Source organism: Ovis aries, chromosome 5 (assembly GCF_016772045.2).
Source record: "Ovis aries strain OAR_USU_Benz2616 breed Rambouillet chromosome 5, ARS-UI_Ramb_v3.0, whole genome shotgun sequence".
NCBI classification, from domain to species: domain Eukaryota; kingdom Metazoa; phylum Chordata; class Mammalia; order Artiodactyla; family Bovidae; genus Ovis; species Ovis aries.
Window position 1 is genome coordinate 10435045 of NC_056058.1, and position 26827 is coordinate 10461871.

The 26827-nt window shown below is 46.1% G+C and overlaps 1 protein-coding gene across 8 annotated transcripts in view; it reads left to right on the top strand.

The window, feature by feature from the left end:
- The window catches only part of CACNA1A (calcium voltage-gated channel subunit alpha1 A), a 373308-nt gene that overhangs the window by 107004 nt on the left and 239477 nt on the right, over window positions 1-26827 (top strand). For all 8 annotated transcript variants that reach the window (XM_060415385.1, XM_060415383.1, XM_060415387.1 and 5 more), the window contains one exon: window positions 17178-17470. In XM_060415385.1, the coding sequence (XP_060271368.1) occupies window positions 17178-17470 (293 nt within the window). The remainder of the gene's footprint in view (window positions 1-17177; window positions 17471-26827) is intronic.

Consider the following 26827-nt stretch of genomic DNA (forward strand, 5'->3'; position numbering starts at 1 on the left):
CCATGAGAAGGAAATGGCAACCCACTTCAGTATTCATGCCTGGAGAATTCTATGGACGGAGGAGCCAAGCCTGGTGAGCTATAGTTGTTCATGGGATCACAAAGAGTTGGACACAACTGAGTAACTAACAATCTCACTTTCATATATATCCATACATACACACATATATATCCGAATCATTTTGCTGTACACCTGAACCTAACACAACATTGTAAATCAACTATACTTCAGTAAAAGTTTAAAAAAAGAATAGATATTTTTAAAAGCTCATTTGTCAAATGAATGAGTAACTGAACAGATGAAGCTGATTATTTTTCTCAAGTGTGCCAGGTGGAATGACACGCTCTGTTCTGTCACCTGTGACTTTGTCTCTGGGTGTGGTAAACTTATGATTTTGCCAATTGAGGGGATCTAGCTCAGTTCTCACGGAGAAGGCGATGGCACCCCACTCCAGTACTGTTGCCTGGAAAATCCCATGGACGGAAGAGCCTGGTAGGCTGCAGTCCGTGGGGTCACGAAGAGTTGGACACGACTGAGCAACTGAGTGACTTCACTTTTCACTTTCATGCATTGGAGAAGGAAATGGCAACCCACTCCAGTGTTCTTGCCTGGAGAATCCCAGGGACGGGGCAGCCTGGTGGGCTGCCGTCTATGGGGTCGCACAGAGTCAGACATGCCTGAAGCAACGCAGCAGCAGCAGCAGCAGCTCAGTTCTCAAGAAAAATGGAGGCAGGAGTTTCTATAAGCAGATGTAGTTCATTTGATTAAATTTCCCTTGCTAACTTCTCAGGATACATAGGAATATATAAGTAAGCATTTAATCAAGCTTCTGACTTAACAGAGGGGTTAGATGCTGAATATAATTTGTAATTGCCTGCGAATATAGTAAGCTTAGTACTTTTGTTTCCATAATTGTGAGGTTCTTTTTGCAGTATGAATCAAGATTATTTCAAGTACTTTATATGAAAAGAAACTCTTTTTTTTCCTTTTGGAAAAGCTCAGAAATATACAGAAGAGAGAATAGAATAATGGCCCTCCACGGTGCTATCTTCCATCTTCAACAATTATCAGCTTAGGATATATCTTGTTGCTGTATCTCAACCTTTAGCATAACCTTACTCTGGAAATCAAAGCAAACCTTTTATTCGCTCTATAACCCTGGGTCATGTTAAAGCAAATCTCAGGCATCATGTGATTTCATCTGTAAATATTTTGATACGTACTTCTAAAAGCTAAGGACTCTGCATCTACTGTGGAAAATGGTACTGGGATTCCTCAAAAAATAAAACATAGGGACTTCCCTGGTGGTCCAGTGGTTAAGAATCTGCCTGCCCAAGTAGGGGACGTGGGTTCCATCCCTGGTCTGGGAAGAACCCACATGCTGCAGGGCAATTAAGCCCATGAGCCACAACTACTGAAGCCTGCACACTCTAAAGGCCACATGCCACAACAGGAGAAGCCGCTGCAATGAGAAGCTCACTCACCACAGTGAAGAGTAGTCCTGGATTGCCACAGCTCAAAAAAGCCCAAGTGCAGCCACAAAGACTCAGTGCGGCCAAAAGATAAAGAGGTGCTCAGTTGCTCAGTTGTGTCCGACTCTTTGTGACCCCATGGACTGTGGCCTGCCAGGCTCCTCTGTCTGTGGGATTCTCCAGGCAAAGAAGGCTGGACTGGGTCGCCACTTCCTCCTCCAGGGAATCTTCCCAACCCAGGGATAGAACCACATCTCTTGAGTCTCCTGCATTGGCCGGCAGATTCTTCACCACTAATGCCACCTGGGAAGCCTCCCAAAATAAATAAATATTTTAAAAAAAAGAAGTATTAAATTACCATTTGATCCACCAATCCCAATTCTGAGTACATACCTCAAAGAATTGAAAGCAGGGACTCAAAGAGCTATTGGTATACCCATGTTCATAGCAGCATGGGGCAGAATAGCCAAAAGGTGGCTGCAACCCAAATGTGTATTAATGGATGGTTGGATAAACAAAATGTGATCCATTCAGACAATAAAATATTATTCAGCCTTAAAAAGGAAAGAAATCCTGACACATGCCATGACATGGGTGAATGTTATGCTATGAATGTTCACTTATGCTAATGAGTTCACTTATGCTAATTAGTTCATATGGTAATGAGTTCACTTATCCTATGAATGTCCACTTATGCTAATGTTCACTTATGCTATGAATGTTCACTTATGCTAAGTGAAACGGGTCAGTTACAAAAGGACAAGTATTATATGATGCCACCAAGGCAGGTATCTAGAGTGGTCAGATTCATAGAGGCAAAGTAGAATGGTGGTTGCCAGGTGCTGGGGTGGGAGTGGGAAATGGAGAGTCAGTATGTAATGGTCACAGAATTTCAGTTTGGGAGGAAGACAGAGTCCCTGGGTTGGCTAGTGCCGCTGCTGTGAGCACTGGTGAGCACATGTCGTTTCAGTTTAGAGTTTTCTTTTCTGGATATGTGCCCAGGAGTGGGATTTCTGGATCATATGGTAGCTCTATTTTCAGTTTTTTTAAAGAACCACCATACTGTTTTCTACAGTGGTTGCACCGATTTATATTCCCACCAACTGTGTACACAGGTGACGGAAATGTTCTTGATTGTGCTGTCCCACGGGATGGCCGCGAGACACGTGCGAAGAGTCGACTCCTTGGAAAAGACCCTGATGCTAGGAAAGTTTGAAGGCACAAGGAGAAGGGATAGGCAGAGGAGGAGATGGTTAGATAGCATCACCGACTCAATGGACACGAATCTGAGCAAACTCTGGGAGAGAGTGGACAGGAAAGTCTGGGATGCTGCAGTCTGTGGGGTCGCAAGGAATCAGACACCATTTAGCAACTTAACAACAGCAACAAGACACGTGTGGCTTTTGAGTTCTAGAAATGTGGCTTGTATAACTGGGGGCTGGGTTTTCCATTTGTTTAATTATAAGAGTCACATAATAGGCTAGGCACTGCAGCACCAGAGAGATTTACCCTGGCCACTAAATGCTCCAACTTGGAAGCCACCCACTTCCTTCCCACCAAGAGCTTATTGGCCAGAACTAGTTGCATGGCCTCAGCAAACACAAGGGGATCAAGGAATGCCATCTCATCATGTGCTGGAATATGGCAAAAGGGATATAGCTGATGAACAGCTCTAATGCCTCTGCTTGAGGATAAGTTTTTTTGGAAACCAGAAGAAGAAACACAGTTTTTAAAATTTTAGGATGAGAAGGTAAACTTCCCTGGTGACTCAGACGGTAAAGAATCTGCCTGCAATGCAGGAGTTGCCAGTTCCATCCCTGGGTTGGGATCCCCTGGAGGAGGAAATGGCAACCTGATCCAGTATTCTTGCCCGGGAAATCCCATGGACAGAAGAGCCTGGTGGGCTGCAGTCTATGGGATCACAAAGAGTTGGACACGTCTGAGAGACTAACACTTGCACTTTGCTTTCAGTGTGATAGTTCTCTCTTGCTATGTTACCAATTATCCAAAACTTAGCATCTTTGAACAGCAATCATTTAGGACTTCCCTGGAGGTGCAGTGGTTAAGAATCCACCTGCCAATGCAGGGGACATGGGTTCGATCCCTAGTCCAGGAAGATTCCACGTGCCATGGACAGCTAAGCTCATGCACCGCAACTACTGAAGCCTGTGCACCCAAGAGCCCATGCTCTGCAGCAAGAGAAGCCGCTGCTGTTAGAAGCCCATGGGCTGCAACTAGAGAGTGGCCCCTACTCACTGCAACCAACGTGTACCTGCAGCAGTGAAGATCCAGCACAGCCAGAAATAAATAAAAAGTGAAACAGCAGTCATTTATTACCTTACAGTTTCTGTGGGGCAGGAACCAGGGTATAGTTTGTCCTCTGTTTCAGGGTCTCTCATGAGGCTGCCAAGAAGGTGTCAGTAGAGGCTTCATCTTCATCTGAAGGCTTAACTGGGGAAGAGTTCCCTTCCCAGCATGAAAATGTGACAGTTGGCAGAATTCAGTTTCTCATGGGCTGCAGGACTGAGGGTCTCTGCTCCTCGCTAGATGTTTTCTGGACATTGCTCTTGGTTCTTGGCTATGTGGGGCCCTCCATAAGGCAGCTCACAGCATGGAACCTGGCTTCCCTCAGAGTAAGCAGTAGAGAGAGCTAGAGAGGGCATGTAATGTGCAAACCACAGTCGCTTTGTAACTTGATCTCAAAAGTGCCATCCCATCACATTTTCATCTTTTATTCATTAAAAGCGAGTCACGAGGTTCACAGATACAGAAAATGAACAGGTGGTTACCAGTGGGGAGGGGGGAGGGGCAACATAGAAGTGGGGGAGTGGGGGGTATAAACTACTAGGGGTTAAGGCTCAAGGATGCATTGTACCCCACAGGGGAAGGGACTTCCCTGGTGGTCCAGTGGTGAAGACTCCATACTCACAATGCAGGGGGCCCAGGTTCAATCCCTGCGTGTTGCAGTTAAGATGCAGCACAGCCGAATAAATAAATGATTAAAAAAAAAACCAGTCAATATTTTGTAATAACTGTAAGTGGAAAGTTACCTTTAAAAGTTGTATGTGCTGTGCTTAGTCGCTCAGTCGTGTCTGACTCTTTGCCACCCCATGCACTGTAGCCCGCCAGACTCCTCCCTCCATGGGATTCTCCAGGCAAGAGTACTGGCGCGGGTTGCTGTTTCCTTCTCCAGGGGATCTTCCTGCCCCAGGGATTGAACCCGGGTCTCCTGCAATCCAGGCAGACGCTTTAACCTCTGAGCCACCAGGGAAGCTCTGGTTGTATAAAAAAATATTAAAAAAAAATTTTAAAGGCAAAGAATTTTTTAAAAGTTACTAGGTCCCACTTTCAAGGGGAGGGTGTTGCACAAGAGTGTGAACACCAAAAGGCAAGAATCCTCACAGGCCTTCTCGGAAGCTGCCTTCTATATTGAGAAATCAGAATTTAAGTGATATTCAGTTGACAAGTTCTTATGGGAAATATATAGTATATATTGTGTGCACGCTTTGTATAACGTGGCCCAAAGATCTCTTTGACTCTAATTCCCAGTTCCTGCACTCTCTATTTCCCTTTCCTGCTGTGTTCTTATCCTTTTAAAAATATTTATTTATGTATGTATTTATTGGCTGCAGCAAGCGGGATCCTTTGTTTTGGCACTCAGGCTCTGTAGTCGTGGTATGCAGACTTAGTTGCTCTGTGGAAGTGGGATCTTAGTTCCCTGACCAAGGATGAACCCACATCCCGTGTGTTGGAGGGCAGGTTTTTTAACTACTGAACCACCAGCGAAGTCCCTGTCCTACTTAGCACTTAATACCATCTGACAAACTGTCTTTCTTTCTTTAGTCCATTCCCACCCCCCACCCTGTTTCCACCCAGTTCCACGACTGTAGGGTTTTTGTCTGTCTTGTTCTGTGCTTGGAAAAACCACCTGGCACATAACAGGTGCTCAACAAAATGAAGGAAGGAATGAATGAAACTTGTCCACATGTAACTTTTTGTAGCCACTTGTTTATTTATTTTGACTTTTTGTTTTGACAGAATTTCAGACTCACCAAAGAGTTGCAAGCACAGTGCTAAGAATTCCTGTATATTCTTCATCCAGGTTCCCCAAATGTTGACATATACCGCTTCCACTTTATTCCCTCTCTTTCTCTCTTTCCTCTTGAGCCATTGAGAAAAATTTATAGGTGTGATGGCCCTTCAACCTTATATACTTCAGTGTATTCTGAAGGGCAGGTGCTTCTGTAACACAGCACAATGATCAAAACCAGGAAATGGGCATTGATACACTATTGTTATCTACAGATCTTATTCAGCTGTCCCAACAATATCCTTCATAGCAAAAGAAGATCCTGACTTCCTTGTTAGATTCAGTCCTCATGCCTCCGGTAGTCTGGAGAAGTTCCTCAGTCTTTATGTGAGTTTCCTGACATTAACAGTTTCAAAGAATATAGAAAAGTTACTTTGTAGAATGCCCCTCATTTTGAACATGATGGAATTCAGTTTATTCAAATGATACAGTCACGGCAGGAAATCCCCAGAAGTCATGTTGTAGCCTTCGACTACCCTGGTGGCTCAGACAGTAAAGCGTCTGTCTACAATGCAGGAGACCTGGGTTCGATCCCTGGGTCAGGAAGATCCGATGGAGAAGGAAATGGCAATCCATTCCAGTACTATTGCCTGGAAAATCCCATGGACAGAGGAGCCTGATAGGTTACAGTCCACAGGGTCGCAAAGAGTCGGACATGACTGAGCGACTTCACTTTCTTCACTTTCCTGAGATCACTAAACATCATTCTTCAATGAAAGGAACCAGGGATCCTTGGAGAAATGGCTGATTCTAGATGGCAGTGAGGGATGATCCTGGAGCCTCGCACGATGCCAGAAAGTAAGGAAGCTTTTTTAAAAAAATGGGAGCACGTCAAAGGAACACAGGAACCAGTCTGAAGGAACTCCCAATGGCCAACAGGAATATTTCAAGCAACAAAATACGTAACGGTTTGGATGGATAATCCAAAGAAAAAAATAAATATATGAGTCTGTATTGATATAAATAAAAGATTAAATAAGTGGATAAATGAATATGGGAGAAGAGACAAAATTTTTTTTACAAAAGAATTCTAAAGACTATAGAGCTACCATATGATCCTGAAATTCCACTCCTGGTCATATATCCAAAGAAAACCATAATTCAAAAAGATACATGCACCCAAATGTTCATTGCAGCACTTTGCACAATAGCCAAAAACATGGAAGCAACCTAAATTGATGAATGGATAAAGAAGATGTAGTACATACATACAATGGAATATTATTCAGCCGTAAAACTGAATGACGTAATTCTATTTACAGCAACATGGATGAAACTAGAGATTGTCATACTAAGTAAATCAGACAGAGAAAGACAGATATCATTTGATATCACTTATATGTTGAATCTAAAAAAAAGGTACGAATAGATTTATTTCCAAAACAGAAATAGACTCACAGACATAGAAAGCAAACTAATGGTTGCAGAAGGGGAAAAGGAGGTAGGGAGGAGGGTTAAATCAGGAGGTTGGGATTAACATATACGTACTACTGTATGTAAAATAGGTAGTCAGCAAGGATCTACTGTGTAGCATAGGGAACTATACTCAGTGTTTTGTAATACACTGTAAGGGAGACGAATCTGAAGTGTATGCATGCGTACAGGCTCCGTTGCTCAGTCGCATCTGACTCTTCCATGACCCCACGGACTGTAGCCCGCCAGCCTCCTCAGTCCGTGGGGTTATCCTGGCAGGAACACTGGGGTGGGTTGCCATTTCCTCCTACAGGAGATCTTCCTGACCCAGAAACTGAACCTGAGTCTCCTGCAGCTGCTGCATTGGCAGGCAGATTCTTTACCACTGGGTCACCTGGGAAGCCCAAAGTATATATATCCAGTTCTATATGTAGATACACATGTAAGAGAATTGCTGTGCCATACACCTGAAAGAAAGTGAAAGTGAAAGTGAAGTCGCTCAGTCGTGTCCGACTCTTTGCGACCCCATGGATGGTGGCCCACCAGGCTCCTCCGTCATGGGATTCTCCAGGCAAGAATACTGGAGTGGGTTGCCATTTCCTTCTCCAGGGGATCTTCCCGACCCAGGGATCAAACCCAGGTCTCCCACATTGCAGGCAGACACTTTAACCTCTGAGCCACCATACACCTGAAACTAACACAGTAATATAAATCAACTATGCTTCAATTGGAAAAAAAAAAAAAGAATATATGTAAATACTCTTCCCTCCAGGAGATGGAGCTTAATCTCCTCTCTCCTAACCAGCTGGGCTTCCCTTGTGGTTCAGCTGGTAAAGAATCTGCCTGCAACATGGGAGATCTGGGTTCGATCCCTGGGTTGGGACGATCCCCTGGAGAGGGGAAAGGCTAATCACTCCAGTATTCTGGCCTGGAGAATTCCATGGACCGTATTCCATAGGGTTACAAAGAGTCAGACACGACTGAGCGACTTTCACTCCTAACCAGTATGGGCTGGGGTTAGTGATCATCCCCAAACAGCTGAGTAGGTAAAGGGGAAAATAGTAACTTGACAGTGGAGAAACCTGATGGAGATCATTTTAACCAAGGGATCAAGGTCAACATCGTAGAGATAAGTCACCTGGACGTCATGACTCACTGATACGATGCAATGAGGCCATCATTTCGTCTCTCTAGACTTATTCCCCCAAATCCATCATCGTATTCTAATCATGAGAAAACAACAGGCAAACCCAGACTCAGAAACATTTTAAATATTGCCTGACCAGTCCTCCTAAAAATGATCAAAGTTTTGAGAAACAAGGAAAGAAACTGTCACAGACCAGAAGGGACTATGGAGAAAAGTTGATGCAAAAGAATGTGGTATCCTGGATGAGATCCTGAAACAGAAAAGGATATTAGTGGGAAAACCAGGGAAATCTGGAGGAAAAAAAAAAAAGTGTACAGTTTAGTTAATAGAATTGCAATCCTGTTGGTGTCTCAGTTTTAACAAATGTACCTGCTCCAGCATATGCCCGGCCTCCCCATTATCAACATCTGTTTCAGAGCAGTGAATTTGTTACAATTGATGAACCTACATTGACATATCAAGACACATCATGTCAACAACCCAATGTATCTACAATGTATGGACACTGTGTAACCAAAGTCCGCAGTTAAGGTTCACTCTGGTGTGTACATTCCATGGATTTGGACCTTTATAGTCTGGCAACCCCACTCCAGTACTCTTGCCTGGAATATCCAGTGGACGAGGAGCCTGGTAGGCTGCAGTCCATGGGGTCGTGAAGAGTCGTCCATGGGGTCGTGAAGAGTCGGACACGACTGCATGACTTCACTTTCACTCTTCACTATCATGCATTGGAGAAGGAAATGGCAACCCACTCCAGTGTTCTTACCTGGAGAATCCCAGGGATGGGGGAGCCTGGTGGGCTCCCGTCTATGGGATTGCACAGAGTCAGACACGACTGAAGCAACTTAGCAGCAGCAGCATTCTCATACTGAGTAATTTACTGCCTTAAAATTCCTCTGTAATCCACCTATGCATCCCTCCTCTACCCTAACCCCTGACAAGCACTGATCTTTTTACTGTCTCCACAGCTTTGCCTTTTTCAGAATGTTGTATAGTTGGAATCATACAATATGTGTAGCCTCTTATCTTGGTAATATGAATTTAAGTTTCAACCATATCTTTTCATGGCTTGGATAACTCATTTCTTTTAACACTGAATAATATTACATTGGGGCTTCCCAGGTGGCTCAGTGGGTAAAGAATCTGCTTGCAATGCAGGAGTTGTGGGTTTGATCCCTGGGTCAGGAAGATCCCCTGGAGGAGGAGGGCATGGCAACCCACTCCAGTATTCTTGCCTGGAGAATCCCATGGACAGAGGAGTCTGGTGGGCTATAGTCCATGGGGTTGCAGAGTCAGACATGACTGAAGTGACTGAGCGCACATGCATGCGTGCAATATTCCATTGTCTGGATATACCACAGTTTATCCACTCATGTACTGACGGATGTCTTGGTTCTTCCAAATTTTGGCATTATGAATAAAGCTGATATGAGCAACTGTGTGCAGGTTTTCGTGTGGACATAGTTTTCAACTCCTTTGGGTAAATACCAAGTGGCACTGTTGCTGGATTGTATGACAAGAGTGAGTTTAGTTTTCTAAGAAAGTAGCAGTACAATTGGTATTCTTGCCAGCAGTGAGTGAAAGTACCTGTTGCTCCACATCCTCACCAGTGTCTGGTACTGTCAGTGTTTTGGATCTTAGCCATTCTAATAAGTCTGTAGTAGTGTCTCATTGCCTTAGTTTGCGTTTCCCTGATGACATACCAGGTGGGGATTTTTTTCACATGCTTATCTGCCATTTGTATATCTTCTTTGGCAAGGTGTCCTTTAAGATCTTTGATCCATTTAAAAATCAGGTTTATGTTCTTATTGTTGAGTCTTAAGAATTCTTTTAATATTTTGGATAACTGTCTTTTATTAGTATTGAGTTTTCCTATACATGAACATGGAATATCTCTCCAGACTCTGGTGATTAAAAAAAAAAATCTATTTACTGTCATTCCTGGATTGCTTATTATATATTAGTCATTGTGCATGCTTACTGGCTTGGTCTTAATTAATCCTTACAGTAATCTGTGGCGTAAGGAGTCATGTCTCCATTTTACACAAAGAAACTGAGGTTCAGAGAGGTTAAGCACTCTTCCAAGAACACACAGCTAGGAAGTATTAGAGCTAGGATTTTTACCCAAGTCTGCATCCAGAATTTGACTCTATCTCATTTGTTTCTGGAAATACTGCTATGCAATGTTATGCCTGGAGTGACAGCCACATTTCATCTCTGGATTCACTCTTGAGTGCCTACATCATGGCCTGGAAATGTCTGGATTATCAGATTTGGTTTTTGTGTTTATACTCTTCAACTCCCAAAGACCTTGGTACTCACTCCCAGTGAGTATCCAGACCAGAAGTTGGAGACCAAATGTCTTTTGGCTGATCCATTCTTGCAACTCAAAATGACTGGATTAGTTGCTAATTGTTTTAGCAGTCAAATGAATGTGATTTGCAGTTATTTATTTAGGGCATTTATTTCAGAGATGCCTGCACAGTTCAATTGAATATAATTCTCAAAGCCAGTCTGGTAGTGTTGCTGCTGATTGATAAATTAAGTCTCCAGCTTGCAAATGTGTTAAAGATTAGAACCAGTGGCTAAGACTGATTTTTAGAGGCCCACTGTTAAACTGCTTCTGTCTGCAATTCTGATGAGTTTCTAAATCTTTCTACTTGGTCAGTGTTTACTAGTTTGGATTAATGGTGGAAAGAGGACAAGAAACTACCTACTGCTCTAATTTGAGGAGTCTATGATTTCTTGCCCATCCACTTCCATCTGCTGGATGGTATGTAAGATTCCAATATTAGAAATTCATTCCTTTGGCTATATAGAAATTTTTGGTCTTTGAAAAGTGAACCCATTAGATCCCTGTCACACTTTAGCATGCGTGAGTTGAGTTCTTTCCAGAAAAGGGAAATAGAGCAATCGAGAGGATTGGAAGACTTTGGAAGATTCTGAGGAAAGAGAGAGGAACTCTACCATGTCAAACTTTAGAGTTAAGCAAGCTTTGGGAATACCATTTGGTGAGATGAAAGCATAGACTCTTCTGCCACTTTGACAGGGGGAGGGTGGATTTGGAAATGTGTGGGGGTATTTTTGCTTTTCACAAGACTGGGATGCTACTGACCCTGCAGTGGGCATATGCCAGGGGTGCTGAATAACCTAGGATGTACCAGGCACTTAAACGCCAAAAACTGTTACATCAAAAAACGCCAGCATCGCCACCATTGATAATTCTTATTGTTCAATCACTAAGCCATGTCCGACTCTTTGCAACCGCATGAACTGCAACATACCAGGCTTTCCTGTCCCTCACCATCTCCCAGAGTTTGTTCAAATTCATGTCCATTCAGTCAGTAATGCTATCTAACCATCTCATCCTCAGTCATCCCCTTCTCCTCCTGCTCTCAATCTTTCCCAGCATCAGAGTCTTTTCCAATGAGTCAGCTCTTCACATCAGGTGACCAAAGTATTGGAGTTTCAGTTTCAGCATCAGTCCTTCCAATGAACACCCAGGACTGATCTCCTTTAGAATGGACTAGTTGGGTCTCATTGCAGTCCAAGGCACTCTCAAGAGTCTTCTCCAACACCACAGTTCAAAAGCATCAATTCTTCGGTGCTCAACTTTCTTTATGGTCTAACTCTCACATCTGTGCATGACTTCTGGAAAAACCATAGCTTTGACTATATGGACCTTTGTTGGCAAAGTGATGGTCTCTGCTTTTTAATATGCTGTCTAGGTTTGTCATAGCTTTTCTTCCAAGGAGCAAGTGTCTTTTAATTTCATGGCTACAGTCATCATCTGCTGTGATTTTGGAGCCCAAGAAAATAAAGTCGGTCACTGTTTCCATTTTTTCCCCATCTATTTGCCATGAAGTGATGGGACTGGATACCATGATGTTAGTTTTTTGAATGTTGAGTTTTAAGCCAGCTTTTTCACTCTCTTCTTTCACTTGCATCAAGAGGCTCTTTAGTTCCTCTTTGCTTTGATAACTCTAGAGAATGGCAAGATAGGAATAGTAAGTTTGTCCCTTCCAGAGCAGTGATTAGCAAACCTAGATGTACCCCTACAGTCTGGCTGAATGAAAGTCAGGGCAGAAGGAAGGTCCAGAACTCAAAATTTTTACAACACTTTGCAGGCAGTTCTGACAAGCAGCCAGCTTGTCTCCTGTCTAGACTTGGGTCAGGGCATCTTGGAAGACTTGTCTTTGTCTTCTGGTGAAAAGGCTGCCAAAGTTTGTTGTAGGACTTCATGGTTCAAGTCCACAAGGAGAACTATCACAGATCACTATAATGAGTAGGGCTCCCTGGAATCTACATTCAGAAGCATGCCAAACATTTTCTATTGAGGTAGAGGACACACAGAAAACCATACAGCTCATAGGTGCACAGCTTAATGAAATCTTACCAAATGCACAATATTTACAAAGCGAATACACCCAGATCAAGAAGCTTCCAGAAGGCACCCCTTGTGCCAGTTTCTCCCCAGCCCTCCAGGGTGACTACTACTTTGACTTCTAACAGCATGGATTCATTGTGCCCATTTTGAACTTTATGTAACAGAGATCCCACACCATGTTCTATTGTACTCCTGGCTTCTTTGGCACAAAATGGTGTGTGTGAGACTCATCCAAGCACTTGTGGGTGGCTGCCGATTGGTTATTCTCATTGCTGCAGAGGGCTCCTTGTGCAAACCCTCCACAGTGCATTGACCTATTCTGTTATTGATAGACGTTTGGGAAGTTTCCAGTCTTTAACTAGTATGAATATAATGCCATTCACGTCCCAGGGAGTGGATTTACATCCACTTACATCCTCATTCCTCTTGCGTATATACCCAGGAGTGCCAATCCTGGGTCACAGGGTATTCAAATGTTCAGCATTGGAAAAAATGGCCAGTTTTCCAAAGTGTTTCTATCAAATTCTCTCCACCCAATAGAGGCAGAAGTAGTTTCAGACCCATTAGTGACCTGGGCATATTTTAAAATTCTCTCTTAGCCTCAGTATTTCCATCTGTAAAGTGGGGCTTCTATGAAGACTTGTAGATGCTTCGTCTTAATAAGGACTTTCCCAATGAGGAGTTAACTCTTTTCTGAAAAGCTCTGGAATCTTTAGAAATGCCTGTAGGTAATGCTTATGCTATGAAACTCAACTGTCTTCTCAGGAAAGTCCATCATAACAAATTATGTGCATAAGTTAGCTTTGCAATGCAGCCTTCTTATATGACTGGCTATTTACATCTGTGCATGTGAGATTACTTCTCAATTCATATTAACTACTTGCCTTTGAATTCTGAAACATTAAGTACAAAAATCTTCAATGCTTATTGAGAATCCTACACAAGCCATTTCCTTGCAACTCTGATCACTCTTGGTTTAATCATTTTGTCCATACCTTGACAGATAGAAAATCTCAAAAGTGCTACAGGCAACCTGTAAAGGCTTACCCACAGGCACAGAATGGAGAATTTATGTAAAGATGTATCACCTTGTCTAGTATGTTTCAAATGAACTCAAATACTAATGTTCAGTTCAGTCACTCAGTTGTATCTGACTCTTTGTGACCCCATGGACTGCAGGATGCCAGGCTTCCCTGTCCAACACCAACTCCCAGAGCTTGCTCAAACTCATGTCTGTCGAGTCAGAGATGCCATCCAACCATCTTATCCTCTGTTGTCCCCTTCTCCTCCTGGAAATACTGATACAGTATCTGATACAATACTGATACAAATACTGATGGGAGAGCACTAACTAGGATTCCACCAGCTGAAGCTTGGAAAAATATTTATCTTCTTCATCCTCTTCCCTTTTTCCTCCCTCCCCCCTACCTTCCAGTCGATGTATTGCTTTTGTGAAAATTCAGTGGTTTCTTGGTAGAAAGAAACCACTTTGGAAGACAGTTTAATGACATGTTATAAATCTGAAGATATGATACTAGGGACCCAGAAATTTCATGCCTAAGGCTCTTCCTACAGAAATGTATACTTATCAGTTCAGTTCAGTTCAGTCGCTCAGTCGTGTCCGACTCTTTGCGACCCCAGGAATCGCAGCACGCCAGGCCTCCCTGTCCATCACTAACTCCCGGAGTTCACTCAGACTCACGTCCATCGAGTCCGTGATGCCATCCAGCCATCTCATCCTCTGTCGTCCCCTTCTCCTCCTGCCCTCAATCCCTCCCAGCATCAGAGTCTTTTCCAATGAGTCAACTCTTCGCATGAGGTGGCCAAAGTACTGGAGTTTCAGCTTCCAAAGAAATCCCAGGGCTAATTGGGATTACTCAAAGAAGGAATTTGTTTAAGAGCCTCAACTGGAAACAACTTAGATGTGTATCAGCAAGATAATGGGCAAACAGACTCTGGCTTATTCTTTCATTGAAATATTATACAGCAGTGAAAGTGTGATCAGTTGCAGTTACATGTGACAAAAGCAGATGAATCTTGAAGACAATTTTAAAAAATCTTATTTTATTGAAGTACAGTTGATTTATAATGTGTTAATTTCTGCCATACAGCAGAGTGATTCAGTTATACATATATATCCATTCTTTTTCATATTCTTTTCCATTATGGTTTATGAACTATATAGTTCCCTGTGCTATACAGTAGGATCTTGCTCATCCATTCTGTATATAATAGTTTGCATACACTTATCCCAAACTCCCAGTCCTCTCCTTTGCCACCTACCCTCCATCCCCCTTGGCAACTACAAGTCTGTTCTCTATGTCAAAGACATACTGTTGAACCAAAGAAACCAGACATCATAGAGCATATACTGATGATTATATTCATATAAGGGGCTTCCCAGGTAGCACAAGTGGTAAAGAACCTGAAGGCCAATCCAGGAGACATAAAGACTCGGGTTACATCCCTGGATTGGGAAGATCCCCTGGAGAAGGAAAGGGCAACCCACTCCAGCATTCTGGCCTGGAGAATCCCATGGACAGAGGAGCCTGGCAGGCAGCAGTCCTTAGGGTGGCGAAAGAGTCAGACACGACCGAAGTGATGTAGCATGCACACACATATACTCGTCTAAAATCTAAGGAGATGCAAAGTGGAACGGTATTGTTTAGGAATGCACAAAAAAAGTAGTAAAAGTATAAAGAATAGCAAGGTTATTAATACCATAAAGTCAGGATGTAGTTATACTACTGAGGAGAATGGGTATGTCTGTTTCCAGAGAGGCAGCAAGGTGCCCTTTCCATCTGAACTTGGGTGTGAGTTTCGTGTGTGTTTGTTTCACAGCAAATTCTTAAACTGTGTATTTATGCTCTGGGTATTTTTCTGTGTGTTTTCAGTTTCACAGTATAAAAAGGGCCCTATAGTGGCTCTGGAGGGAAGCAAACACCATGGGACACACATAAGCCAGAACTTTATCCAGCCAAGCAGGACCTGCTTAGTTATCTGCTCCTGGCCGTTCAGATTTGACACCCCTGAGGGTCTGTCCAAAGATAGGGGTCAATATTTCATTCCAGTTGGCAGGGCCTCGGTGATTTGAAACTTTCACAGAAGTACCATCAAACCATGCTCCCGGTTTTTCAAATTGATGTATTGCTAAATAGAGCAAATTTGGGTAGAGGACTCTAGACTTGCATCTCCATCCTTTTCTGTCTTAAGTTTCTTGCTTCCTCCTTCCTTCTCCTTGCAAGATGCTGGGAGCGTCCGGCTGTCTGCAACCGAAATGGAACCCGTTGGAAAACAAGGTTTCCTCCCAAGGGAGGAGAAATCTGTCGTCCCAACTTCCCCCTTGCCACCCGACCATCCGGCTGTCCCCTCTCTCCCCCACAAAACTCCGCGGAGCCAGGTCCCCTCGCGCCTCCGCGATTGGTCGCGGGCGTCATGTGTCCCCCACTTGGGGTGGGTCTTTCTCCCGTTAAACTCATCAAACGCTCCTCTTTGGAGCTTCGCTGGCCAGTGGTTCAGACCTTTGCGCCCGTTTTCCCCACTTCTTTCCTCTTCCCCCCTCCATCCTTCCACACCAGTCTTATTTTAGCAAAATCTAGAGAAGAAGGAGGAGGAGGCACTGGGGCGGGGAGGGGGGTGGTGGACGCTAGGCATTGCAGCATCCGGAGCAGCTATTGAGTGGCTAAGAGAACCGCGCATCCCTCTCCCCCTCTCTCTCTCTTTTTTTTTTTTTTTCCCTCTTGTTGGGAATTTTCAGGATTTCATTGCTGCAATTTAACCCCAAGATGAGGCACGGTTGAGTGAAACGCTGCGCGCACACGCACATTCACACTCCTCCTTGGGCAGAAGAGGCAGCCGCTGGTGATTCAGGAAGGAAAAAAAAAATCACCGGGACCCTACGGCTTCAAGACTCCTTAAGACCTCTTTGGAGTGTTTCCCTCCCCCTTCCCCTTCTTTCCTTTCCCGTTAATACTCTTAATTTAATTTCTTGGCTACAGATCTTTCAGCATTTTTAAGGTCTAGGAACTCAAGCAAAACAGAAAGGGTTTTTTTTTTTTTCTTTCTTTTCTAATTTGGGGGCTGCCTTTCCCCTTCCCCCCAGGAAAGACCTGCTTTTTATTTTTTTTAATAAAAATTTTTTTAATGGGCCGAGCGCACTGCTTTTGCAAGATGCCAGCCTGACCCGGACCCCGGAGGGGATTTGAAGCTTCCACTGCATCCCGAGGGGAGTCCTTTGCAAATCCTTCGAGTCTTAAAGGGGGTGTGCGTTTTTTTTTTAACTGCCTTCCCCCCCCCCTTTTTTTTTTTTCCGGAGTGGGTGGATTGGGGATTGCCTGGATTCCTTCCTCGGTTATTTTTTGCCTCGCTTCTCTCTCCCCTCCCCCCTTCCCCGGCCCCCGCGCCCCGCCCCCGCACCCTCCTCCAGCCCCTCCTTCTCCGGGGTCAGCCAGGAAGATGTCCCGAGCTGCTGCGATCCCCGGCTGGGGCCGGGCGGCCGCCTTGTGAGCCCCCGACCCGAGGCGCCGAGCCGCCGCCGCCCGATGGGCTGGGCCGTGGAGCGTCTCCGCAGTCGCAGCTCCGGCCGCCGTCTTCACAGCATCGGCGGCGGCGGCGGCGCCTTCCGCATCGTTCGCCGCAGCGTAACCCGGAGCCCTTTGCTCTTTGCAGAATGGCCCGCTTCGGAGACGAGATGCCGGCCCGCTACGGGGGAGGAGGCTCCGGGGCAGCCGCCGGGGTGGTCGTGGGCGCCGGAGGCGGGCGAGGAGCCGGGGGCAGCCGGCAGGGCGGGCAGCCCGGGGCTCAAAGGATGTACAAGCAGTCAATGGCGCAGAGAGCGCGGACCATGGCCCTCTACAACCCCATCCCCGTCCGACAGAACTGCCTCACGGTCAACCGGTCTCTATTCCTCTTCAGCGAGGACAACGTGGTGAGAAAATACGCCAAAAAGATCACCGAATGGCCATATCCTTTGCCCCGAACCCCCGGCAGCTGCGCCTCCCCCTCCTCCCTCGCTTCCCCTCTTCCAGGCTGGGAGAGAGACCCGGGGGTTGATGGGAGGTGGTGCTGGGGGGGGTCTTCCAGGGGGTGGGAGAGGGGGCACCAGGGAGGAGTGCGGAGCGTCTCTCCACCCCGATCTGGGTTGAGCTACTTGCAGGCTTGGGGTTGGGGGGTGCCAGGGGGAGTGGATTCCTCCTAAGGACCGATTTTGGAAGGAAGGCTGGGCCCTGGGGGTCGTACAGGGGCCTTTAGAGCCAGTTCCAGGTGGGTCAGAGTTCTGCGGAATGAGCGTGGACCCGGCCAGGGCCTGGGCGCTCTGGCCAGGGCAGGGGAAGGACCTGGGGGAAGGCCTTGGCTGGGTTTCCCTAGCCGCCCCTCACCAGAGTCCATGGTTATCTCTAGAGCTGGGCCCAGTCTCAGCTCTCAGGCCTCTCTACCCATGGCTGGCCCCGAGGTTGGGGGCCGCCTAGGGGCTCCCAGGGCCAAGAGCCATTCTGAGACCATATGGCCTTCATACCGAGGGGCCAGCACTGGCCAGAATGAATATTCCCTAGTGGGCCGCTGGCTGGGAAGGGACGAGGGGCATTCATTCTCCCCCATGTCTGCAGGTTCCATTGCCTTCTACCACTGATTAGGGATCACATCATTTTTGGGGGGTGTAGAATACATCCCAGTTTGCCCCATCTGGGGCCCTGACCTGAAAGACCCAGAATGAGCTACTTCCATAAGAAAGACAGGACAAGAGAAAATAAGGTGCCGGGTCCTTCCTGGGGTACCGTGTCAGGCCTTGGGTTGGAATTGGCTTCTTCCACCCTAGAGACCCAGGAGGGGACACCAGGAGACTCAGCCTCCATGTGGACGTCTCAGGCAGGTAAATGCCTTTTTTTTTTTTTTTTTTTAATTAAAGCTCCAGAGGAAGAAGGTGGAGTCCAGATTTCCCTCTGTGGAGATGCTATTAAAATGCAGATCCCCCCGTGTTTCTTTAAATTCGTGCCTGCTTGAAATAAACCTTGAGGAGGGCTTAACATCTGTTGAGATGTAGGCAGGCAAGGATGGGTAATTAGTCGGGCTTTCTAGCAGTTATCTAAGCATGACCCAGATTCCAAGTGGGGGGAATGCACCCTGCTCCCCAGGCTGGCCGGACACCGTGCCGTGCCCAAGTGTGCCGCTCCTCGGCTGGGTTCCAACTGGCTGCCCTCAGTGTAAAAATGAACAGGACTGGTTGGGTCCTTGGGCTTCACTGATGAGCCCCCCATCCTCTTTGTGTATGGTTTTGACTGTTATACACCCTATAAGGCTGAGCCCTGGGTGGTCCTGGGGTTGCTTATTGGAGGAACGTGTTGGCTGGTGGATTCACTTTGAGCAGGATTTGGGCTTCTGGGCGCCGAAACTGCAACAGAGGGCTCTGAGCTTTTGGAGTGTGTGTGAACAGTCTACTTGGAGGGTGGTGAAAATTCAGAGAGGTGTCTTTTGGGAGAGGTGTACCTCTAATCACTATGTCATTTTGATGGGTGCCCCAGGCAGGAGCCAGGTCTTTGCCTCCCAAGTTTCAACCTTGTGATGATCTGTTGAAATGGTCCAGCGTCTTGTAATCACACTGCTTGTCTCCCCTCAATCCCTGGAGGAGTAGGGGGGGCACAGAGAATGGCAAGATGTCGTGTGTGCACGATCAGACAAGTCGGGGGTGTCCAGGAAGGATTCACTGGGCTGACAGGTTTCCGGGTTGAAAATGGCTTTAGATTGCCTTCCGGAGCTTGGATTTAGAGTCTTCTAAGAGGAAAGCAAGAAGGTGGGAGTCCAAATGTGTCCTTAGCTCACCCCAGTCCAGCCTGAATCCTGCAGATCAGAGGACTGTTGGGGAGGGGATGGCAACAGTCCTTTGGAAGGAGGAATCTTAAAAGAGAGATGCAGGTGACCTGGGAGCACTCGGTCCTTGAGAGGTTTTCTCTGGCTTTCATGCTCTCAGGAGCTTCGTGATGAGTTTGTGCATTTTGCTGTTCGCAGCCAGTTTCTGTTCACTCTCTGGGCCTGAGGCAGCAAACACATTATACAGTCCCGCTCTCAAAGGGTCAAAGGAGAGAGCTCTCCACTCCCCCAATCTGTCTCCAAGCAGAGTCATCCAGGACTGAGCTTTGGGGGGAGGGGGCGGGGGGGGCGGGGCGGGCGGGGAGGAGAGAGGATGAGAGGGGAGGGGACAGAGAGATGGGGGCTGGGTAAGGAAATCTGGGCCAGTGCAAAGAGACGGGATGTATGGAAATACCAAGGAGTCAGGGTACCGGGGCAGAACATTGACTTGAGTATCCAAATATTTCTGCAATTCAAAAACATGGTTAAGTACTTATTTAGAACTTTAAAAATACAGACTTACGTATATGTATATATTTCCCTGTATTTATATATAGAGAGGAAAGTACCCAAGTCAAGTCCAGCTTAGTAAGTGAACATTCATGCCATTAGCATCTGGGCCAAGGAGAAGAAAGTGACCAGCTCCCCAAAAGTCCCCTCCTGCCCCCTTCCAGTTAATCCCCCTACAAGGGTTACCGCTGCCCTGACTTCTGACCCCATGGGTTCATTTGGGCTCCTTTTAAGCCTCTTGGAAATGGAGTCAGAGGCTGTGTTCCTCTGTGTCTGGCTTTTTTTTACCCCCGCTCAACAATCTGCCTGTGAGATGGATCCATGTCACTTCAGGTCATTGTTGGTTTTCCTTCTCAATGCTGTGTGATACTTTATTGTTGACTCTCTGCAATGTAGCTCTCCGTTCTATGGTTGAGGGCCATTTGAGTAATTTCCAAACTGTGGTGCTGGGAACATTCTTGTGTGTGTCTTTGGTGGAACTGTGTGGGGAAGGCGTTTCTCTTTGAGTTTGCACCTAAGAGTGGATGACGTGTACTTGGAAGTAGCATTTACGGAGGGTCGCAGGTGAGTGGGCAGAGCAGATTTCTCTCTGTCATGTGAAGGAGGAGTCATTACACGTCCCGTGAACTTGGCTGTGGGCTCCTAGGGCCTGAGCGTTACCTCCAGTGCAAATCCCAGCATGGTACGCTGGCTGAGGGTGCAGCCTTGCATTCTCCATGCTCACGGGCACTTTGCCACTGTGATCCACCCAGCCCCACCCCCCACCGCCCAGCTCCACTTCCGCACCCCACTGTCCTGGGCAGCTCCAGCTTGAAGCCAGCAGATTTAAAGAGATTCTCAGGAATTTCATTTTTCTCTTCCTGAGTCAGAAAAACCCACATGGAAATCTTTGATGTTCGGGTTTCCATTGGTTTCCTTCACTCTCGAAGGGGTCCAGGCAGCAGAGCTGTCTGGACCACACACCTGGGTTCCATGTTCTCGTGGATAGGAAGGCTGATTTAAATATGGCTGTGACGGGCTCTGATGATGACTTCTAAAGAGCTCAAATCTATCAGCTCAATAAGGCGTATCTGTCAACTTTCCTCAAGCCCCCATTTAATGCCACTCACTCTTGACGCTCTCCCCGGCGCCAGTGTGAATGTCATCTTCCTCCAGCCCTGCTGATGCCAGCAGATCGTCCCCTGAGCACTGTGTAGGAATGTGGGCCGTGGCAGGAGCCGCAGACTCTGGTCTCTGTCTTATCCTGCTCCTTCTCCCGAAGCACATGCAGGATCCCAGGTTTTCAACCCTCATTTTCGAGAATCTCAGTGAGAAACCCAGAGTCCCCTTACATCAGATGCCCACTTTTTTGTTTAATCAAAGACTCTCTAAAGAGGAATGTTCTGCATCGGAAGCAGACGTCGACACCCTGGGAGATGTTGGAGCATTTATCCGAGCCTTGGCCCACCCGGAAAAGGGCAAGGGAGAATGGCTATTTGATTCTTCTAGATCAGCGTGGCAGATATTTCCAGAACAACAAAACTCTGTGAAGTAGAAATTAGTGTGACTTTTCCCTTGGGATTTTTTTTTCCCCTTCCACAATCCCCAAATCCTGACAAATAAAAGATCAGCTCATTGAGGAGTTAAAAACCTACCTGGAGCTGACCCCACTGTCTACTCTTAATTTACGGTCTTCATTGATTCTGCTTGCTGTGCATTTTGGGCTTTCCAGGTGGTGCTAGTGGTAAAGAACCCACTTGCCAGTGCAGGAGGCATGGAGATGCCGGTTCACTCCCTGGATTGGGAAGATCCCCTGGAGGAAGATACGGTAACCCACTCCAGTATTCTTGCCTAGAGAATCCCATGGGCAGAGGAGCCTGGCAGGCTTCAGTCCATAGGGTTGAAAAGGGTTGGACATGATTGAAGCGACTTAGCATGGTGTGCATTTTGGTATATTTTACTGAAGAAATTGTAGGTATGCTTGATTCTGGGGTGCTGCTCCAGACACCCCACTGCAAGTGTTATTTATACATGGTAGTACTTTCTAGACTTAACTGAGTGTGAGGATTGCCTTGTTAAAATGGTGAGTCTTGTCCAGCAGGTTTGGAGTGGGGTTTGAAGTCAGATGGGGCTTCCCAGGTAACTCAATGGTAAAGAACTCACCTGCCAATACAAGAGACATAAAAAGACGTGGGTTCCATCCCTGGGTCGGGAAGATCCCTTGGAGGAGGGCATGGCAGCCCACTCCAGTATTCTTGCCTGGAGAATCCCATGGACAGAGGAGCCTATTGGGCTACAGTCCATGGGGTCACAGAGTCAGACACGACTGAGCAACTTAGCACACATGCTGGAGTCAGACAGGCTACCATTGCACCATGAAGTCACTGGGGTGGGGTCTTTTATAACAAGCCTCCAGGGACTGACCATGCCTTTCGTCCACAAGTTATACTTGGAGTATCCGGGTCACATCATAGGTGCATCCTCTTTTTTTTTTTCCTTTTTCTCAAAAACCGGGTTTATTGAAGTATTCAATATAAATTTCTGAGTTTTGACAGATGCATGCAGTCATGTAGCCAACACTAGAATCAAAATAGGGGATAATTTCATCAACCTAGAATATCCCCTGGTCCTCTTTGAGTCAGCGCCCCACTATGCAAGCCCTGATCTTTTCTCCATCCTTATTGCTGTTGTCTAGTCACAAAGTTGTGCCCGACTCTTTTCGACCCCATGGACTGTAGACCACCAGATTCCTCTGTCCATGGGATTTCCTAGGCAAGTATACTGGAGTGGGTTGCCATTTCCTCCTCCAGAGCATCTTCTCAACCCAGGGATCGAACCCACGGATTCTGCATCAACAGGCGGATTCTTTACCACTGGGCCATCTGAGAAGACTCTTTCTATCCTTACAGTTTTGCCTTTTCTAGGAGCTCATATAAATAGCAGCAGACAGTACGCAGCCTTTGACATCCATTCATGTTGTTGTATGTATCATTGATTCATTCTTTTGAGTGCTGAGTCGTATTCCACGGGATGGCTGGAGCAGAGCACTTTCTTCCATTTCCCAGGACATTTGGGGTATTTCCAGTTTGGGCGATTATGAATAGAGCTGCTACAAACGTTGGTAGATGGGTTTTAGTGGGAACATTTGGGAATATACATTTTATTTCTCAGATAAATACCCAGGAGTAGGTTTGCTGGGTTATGTGGTAAGAATGTGTTTTAGCTTTGTAAGAGAATGCCAAACTGTTTTCCAAAGTGGTTGTGGCATTTTACATTCCCATCCTGTGATCCCTTTAAAAGCACCGTGTCCTGAGCTCCAAAGTGCGTCTGGCCTCAAGGGTTTAGCATAAAGGGTTGTGGATGTGTGGAGAGTAGTGGCAGTGATAGCATTAAGTGCCAGTCGGAGAAATTAGAAGGGGTGAGGATGTCATTTGAAGCTATGTGCCTGCTCTGGTTTGAAGTCTAGCGACGGAGTGGGGTCTTCAGTGTGGCAGAAGGGGGTCTCTGACGGAGAGGGGTGCTTTGGTTTGGTGCCTCGGCAATAAAAACTCAGCCTCTGAGGCTGTGAGACCTATGCCCGCCACCCTCTTCCCCACTGCCACCCCAGCATGTTTGGCACAAAGTAGGTACTCCATAAATGTTTGTCTCATGAATGACGAAAATGCCTTTCTTTACCCATTTTCCAAATTATAGGGATCTGATTCACCTATGTACCCACGTTCTAGGTTTTCAGTGGGTTTTAGGTTCGGATGGTGGGATGACAGGAGGCATGTGTGTACGTGAGATTATTAGACTGAAGAAGATCTCTGAAATGTTAGTGCTTGAGAAATTGGGGAGCAGTGGCCCCTTGAGAGTGGAGTCTTCCCCTGGGGCTTTTGAGGGGACATCTGTTGGGTTGTTATTCAGTAGCTAAGTCATGTCTGACTCTTTGTGACCCCATGGACTGTAGCATGTCAGACTTCCCTGTCCTGCGCTATCTCCCAGAGTTTGCTCGAATTCATGTCCACTCAGTCAGTATGCCATCCAGCCATCTCATCCTCTACCACCCCCTTCTCCTCCTGCCCTCAGTCTTTCCCAGCATCAGAGTCTTTTCCAGTGAGTCGGCTCTTCACATCAGGTGGCCAAGTATTGGCGCTTCAGCATCAGTCCCTTTCCAGTGAATATTCAGGCTTGATTTCTGTTGGGTACCTGGAGCTCATGGACACCCTGCCCCATTGCTCACTCAGGAGCAAGCACACACATGCACTCCTTCAACAATGGAGGGCACGACTAGGAAAGTGGAATCAGTCCAGAGAAATGGGGTCCATCATTCATCCTGAAACCCCAGTTAATACATTTCCAGGGATGCTAACTCAACTCCTCATAAGGGATGCAGGTGGTACTGTGAAATGTAACAGAGAGGCGAGGGAGAGCACTGTGAACTTTAGGTCAGTCAGGCCTGGGTTCAGATGACTCACGAGCTGCCTTGAGCATCAGAGCCTCAGTTTCCTCCTGCAGTTGATGAGGATGTTGCTTCTGAGTCCATGTTCCTGGGCAGACTCTCGAGGAGGTCACAGGGGATCCGGCATGAGAAATGCTCAGCCCAGTTTCCCATTACGGAGAAAGCTCCAAAATGCATGATCCATCATATTGGAGAGTACTTTCTTCTTACGTTCTATTTTGGAAACGTTGTCTAGAAACCAGGCTCTCTGGGTAGGAGTGGGAGAGAAGGGCCCCTCTGTTGACTGGGTGGTTTGGATTTATTAATCTGAGCGTGCACCCTTTTCTTTTAAATTGAAATACAATTGATTTACAGTGTTGTTAGTTTCAGATATACAGCAAAGTGATTCAGTTAGGCATATGTGTTTTTTTTTTTCAGAGTCTTTTCCCTTATAGATTATTATAAAATATTGAATATAGTTCCCTGGGCTGTACAGCAGGTCCTTGTTGTTTGCCTGTTTTTTATATAGTAGTCTGTTTATCTCAATCCCAAAGCCTTAATTTATCCCTCCTCTCCCCCTTTCCCCTTTGGAAACCCATTTGCATGCTGCTTTCTCTCTGGAAGCTTTAAGTTGGGGGCGGGGAGGAGAAATACATGGCTACTTGACCTATTTTTCTATTCTCTTTGGTCTGAGGTAAAATTGTCTTCCTCTCTCCTGATTCCTTCCTTTGTGGGTGACAAGGTGAGGGAGTTTCAAAGTGTATAATTAGCTTCCCTGCCCCACCCCTTCTCCTTCTTCTGAGCCAAAGGGTCCAACGCAGGATGGAGACCGCAGGCCTAGGACAGTTGCTGTGGCCATCCCAGGCGACTGCTGAGAGTTGGGCAGTAGAACCCTGCTCAGCTTTGCAGTTAGATTACATCGCCCCCTTCCTCCAGTGTCTGTCTGTCTTCTTTCTCCCTTCTCCCTCACTTCCTGGGAGCATAGAGGAAGACAAGGAACATTCCAGGAGAGGAATCCAGGTGGGTGGGCTCAGCAACTCGGGTTTCAAAAACCACCAGGCATTAGTCCTTGCCTGGGTAGGGTGACCAGATGTCCCAGTTTGCCTGGCCCTGTCCTGGTTTGAGCATCTTGAAAAGCCCGGCAGTTTGGGGCTAACAAGGACTTTGGTGGCCCTACTGTTGAGTTTGTTGTTGTTTTTTAATTGGAGGATAATTGCATTGCAATGTTGTGCTGGTTTCTGCTGGACAACAATGTGAATCAGCCATAGGTATGCATATATCCCCTCCTTCCTGAGCCTCCCGCCCACCCTCGCATCCCAGCCCTCTAGGTCATCGCAGAGCGCCAAGCTGAGCTCTCTGTGCTATTCAGTTGCTTCCGGCTAGCTATCGATCTACTGGTGAATTCTTAACACCCCAGGGATGTAGGGAGCCAGAGATGGTGCCAGTGCCCAGGAAAGACGAAGATAAGTAACTTTTTTTCCTCTGAAAAGCTGAGACTTTATCTTGGAATGAATTGTGCTTTTGGAAGCTACTTATTTAAGGCAGCTAATGCGAGAGAGATCCCAGTTCTGAAGCGCGAAATTCCAGAGTTAAATACGGATCAAGTTTTGTCGTCTCTCTTGGGTCAGAGGCGGCTTTATCTTCTTTTCAGCTTCAGAACATTCTTGGGTCTTCCTATAAGGTGCTCTTTACTCAAGTTGGACCTGGAGCTCTGGGTATTAGCAGCCCTTCCCCCAACAACACTATTTAAGAGGCCCACCCCGCCCCCTCCATGGAGCAATGAAAGAAAACGCAATTTCATCGCCCACCTGCCAGTAAATAATATTCATGCTGTTAAGTTCTGTTCTCATTTTAGGTCTGTGCGTAAAGTATTATATAATTTTAAACCAATTTTAAGGTATTTTTATACAAGCAGCGTTTGCAGGAGGGCGAAGTCTGATCTTAAGAATAAAACTGACAGATTCCTCTTAAACGAGACTTGGATACAGACCTAGAACTTGCTCTGTGAGGGGGTTACCCAGTTTCTGACCTTCCAGAACCTGCTATATCCTTTTTTAAAACTTTTTTAAGAAGTAAACTTTTTATTTGATCCTGGAGTATAGCTGATTAACAATGTTGTGATAGTTTCAGGAGAACAGCAAAGGGACTCAGCCATCCATATACATGTATCCATTCTCCCCTAAACTCCCCTCCCATCCAGGCTGCCACATAACCTTGAAGAGAGTGCCCTGTGCTCTACAGTAGGTCCTTGTTGGCTACCCATTTAATTTTATTAAAAAAATTTTTATTTTGGCAAGGGGATTTTCTTTATTTGAAGAGGCACTCTTGGTTTGTTTGTTTTAAAAAGACTTCTTATTTTGTATTGGGATATTTTCCTGTCTTATAAAATAGGTCCTTGTTGGTTATCCATTTAAAATATAGCAGTGTGTACCTGTCCATCCCAAGCTCCCTAACTGTCCCTGCTCCCCATCCTTCTCCCGCCCTCTGCCTGCAACCATAAGTTTGGAGAACCTGTTGTATTTTTTTGTTCCATTAACCTTTATTATTTCCTTTATTAGTAATAACG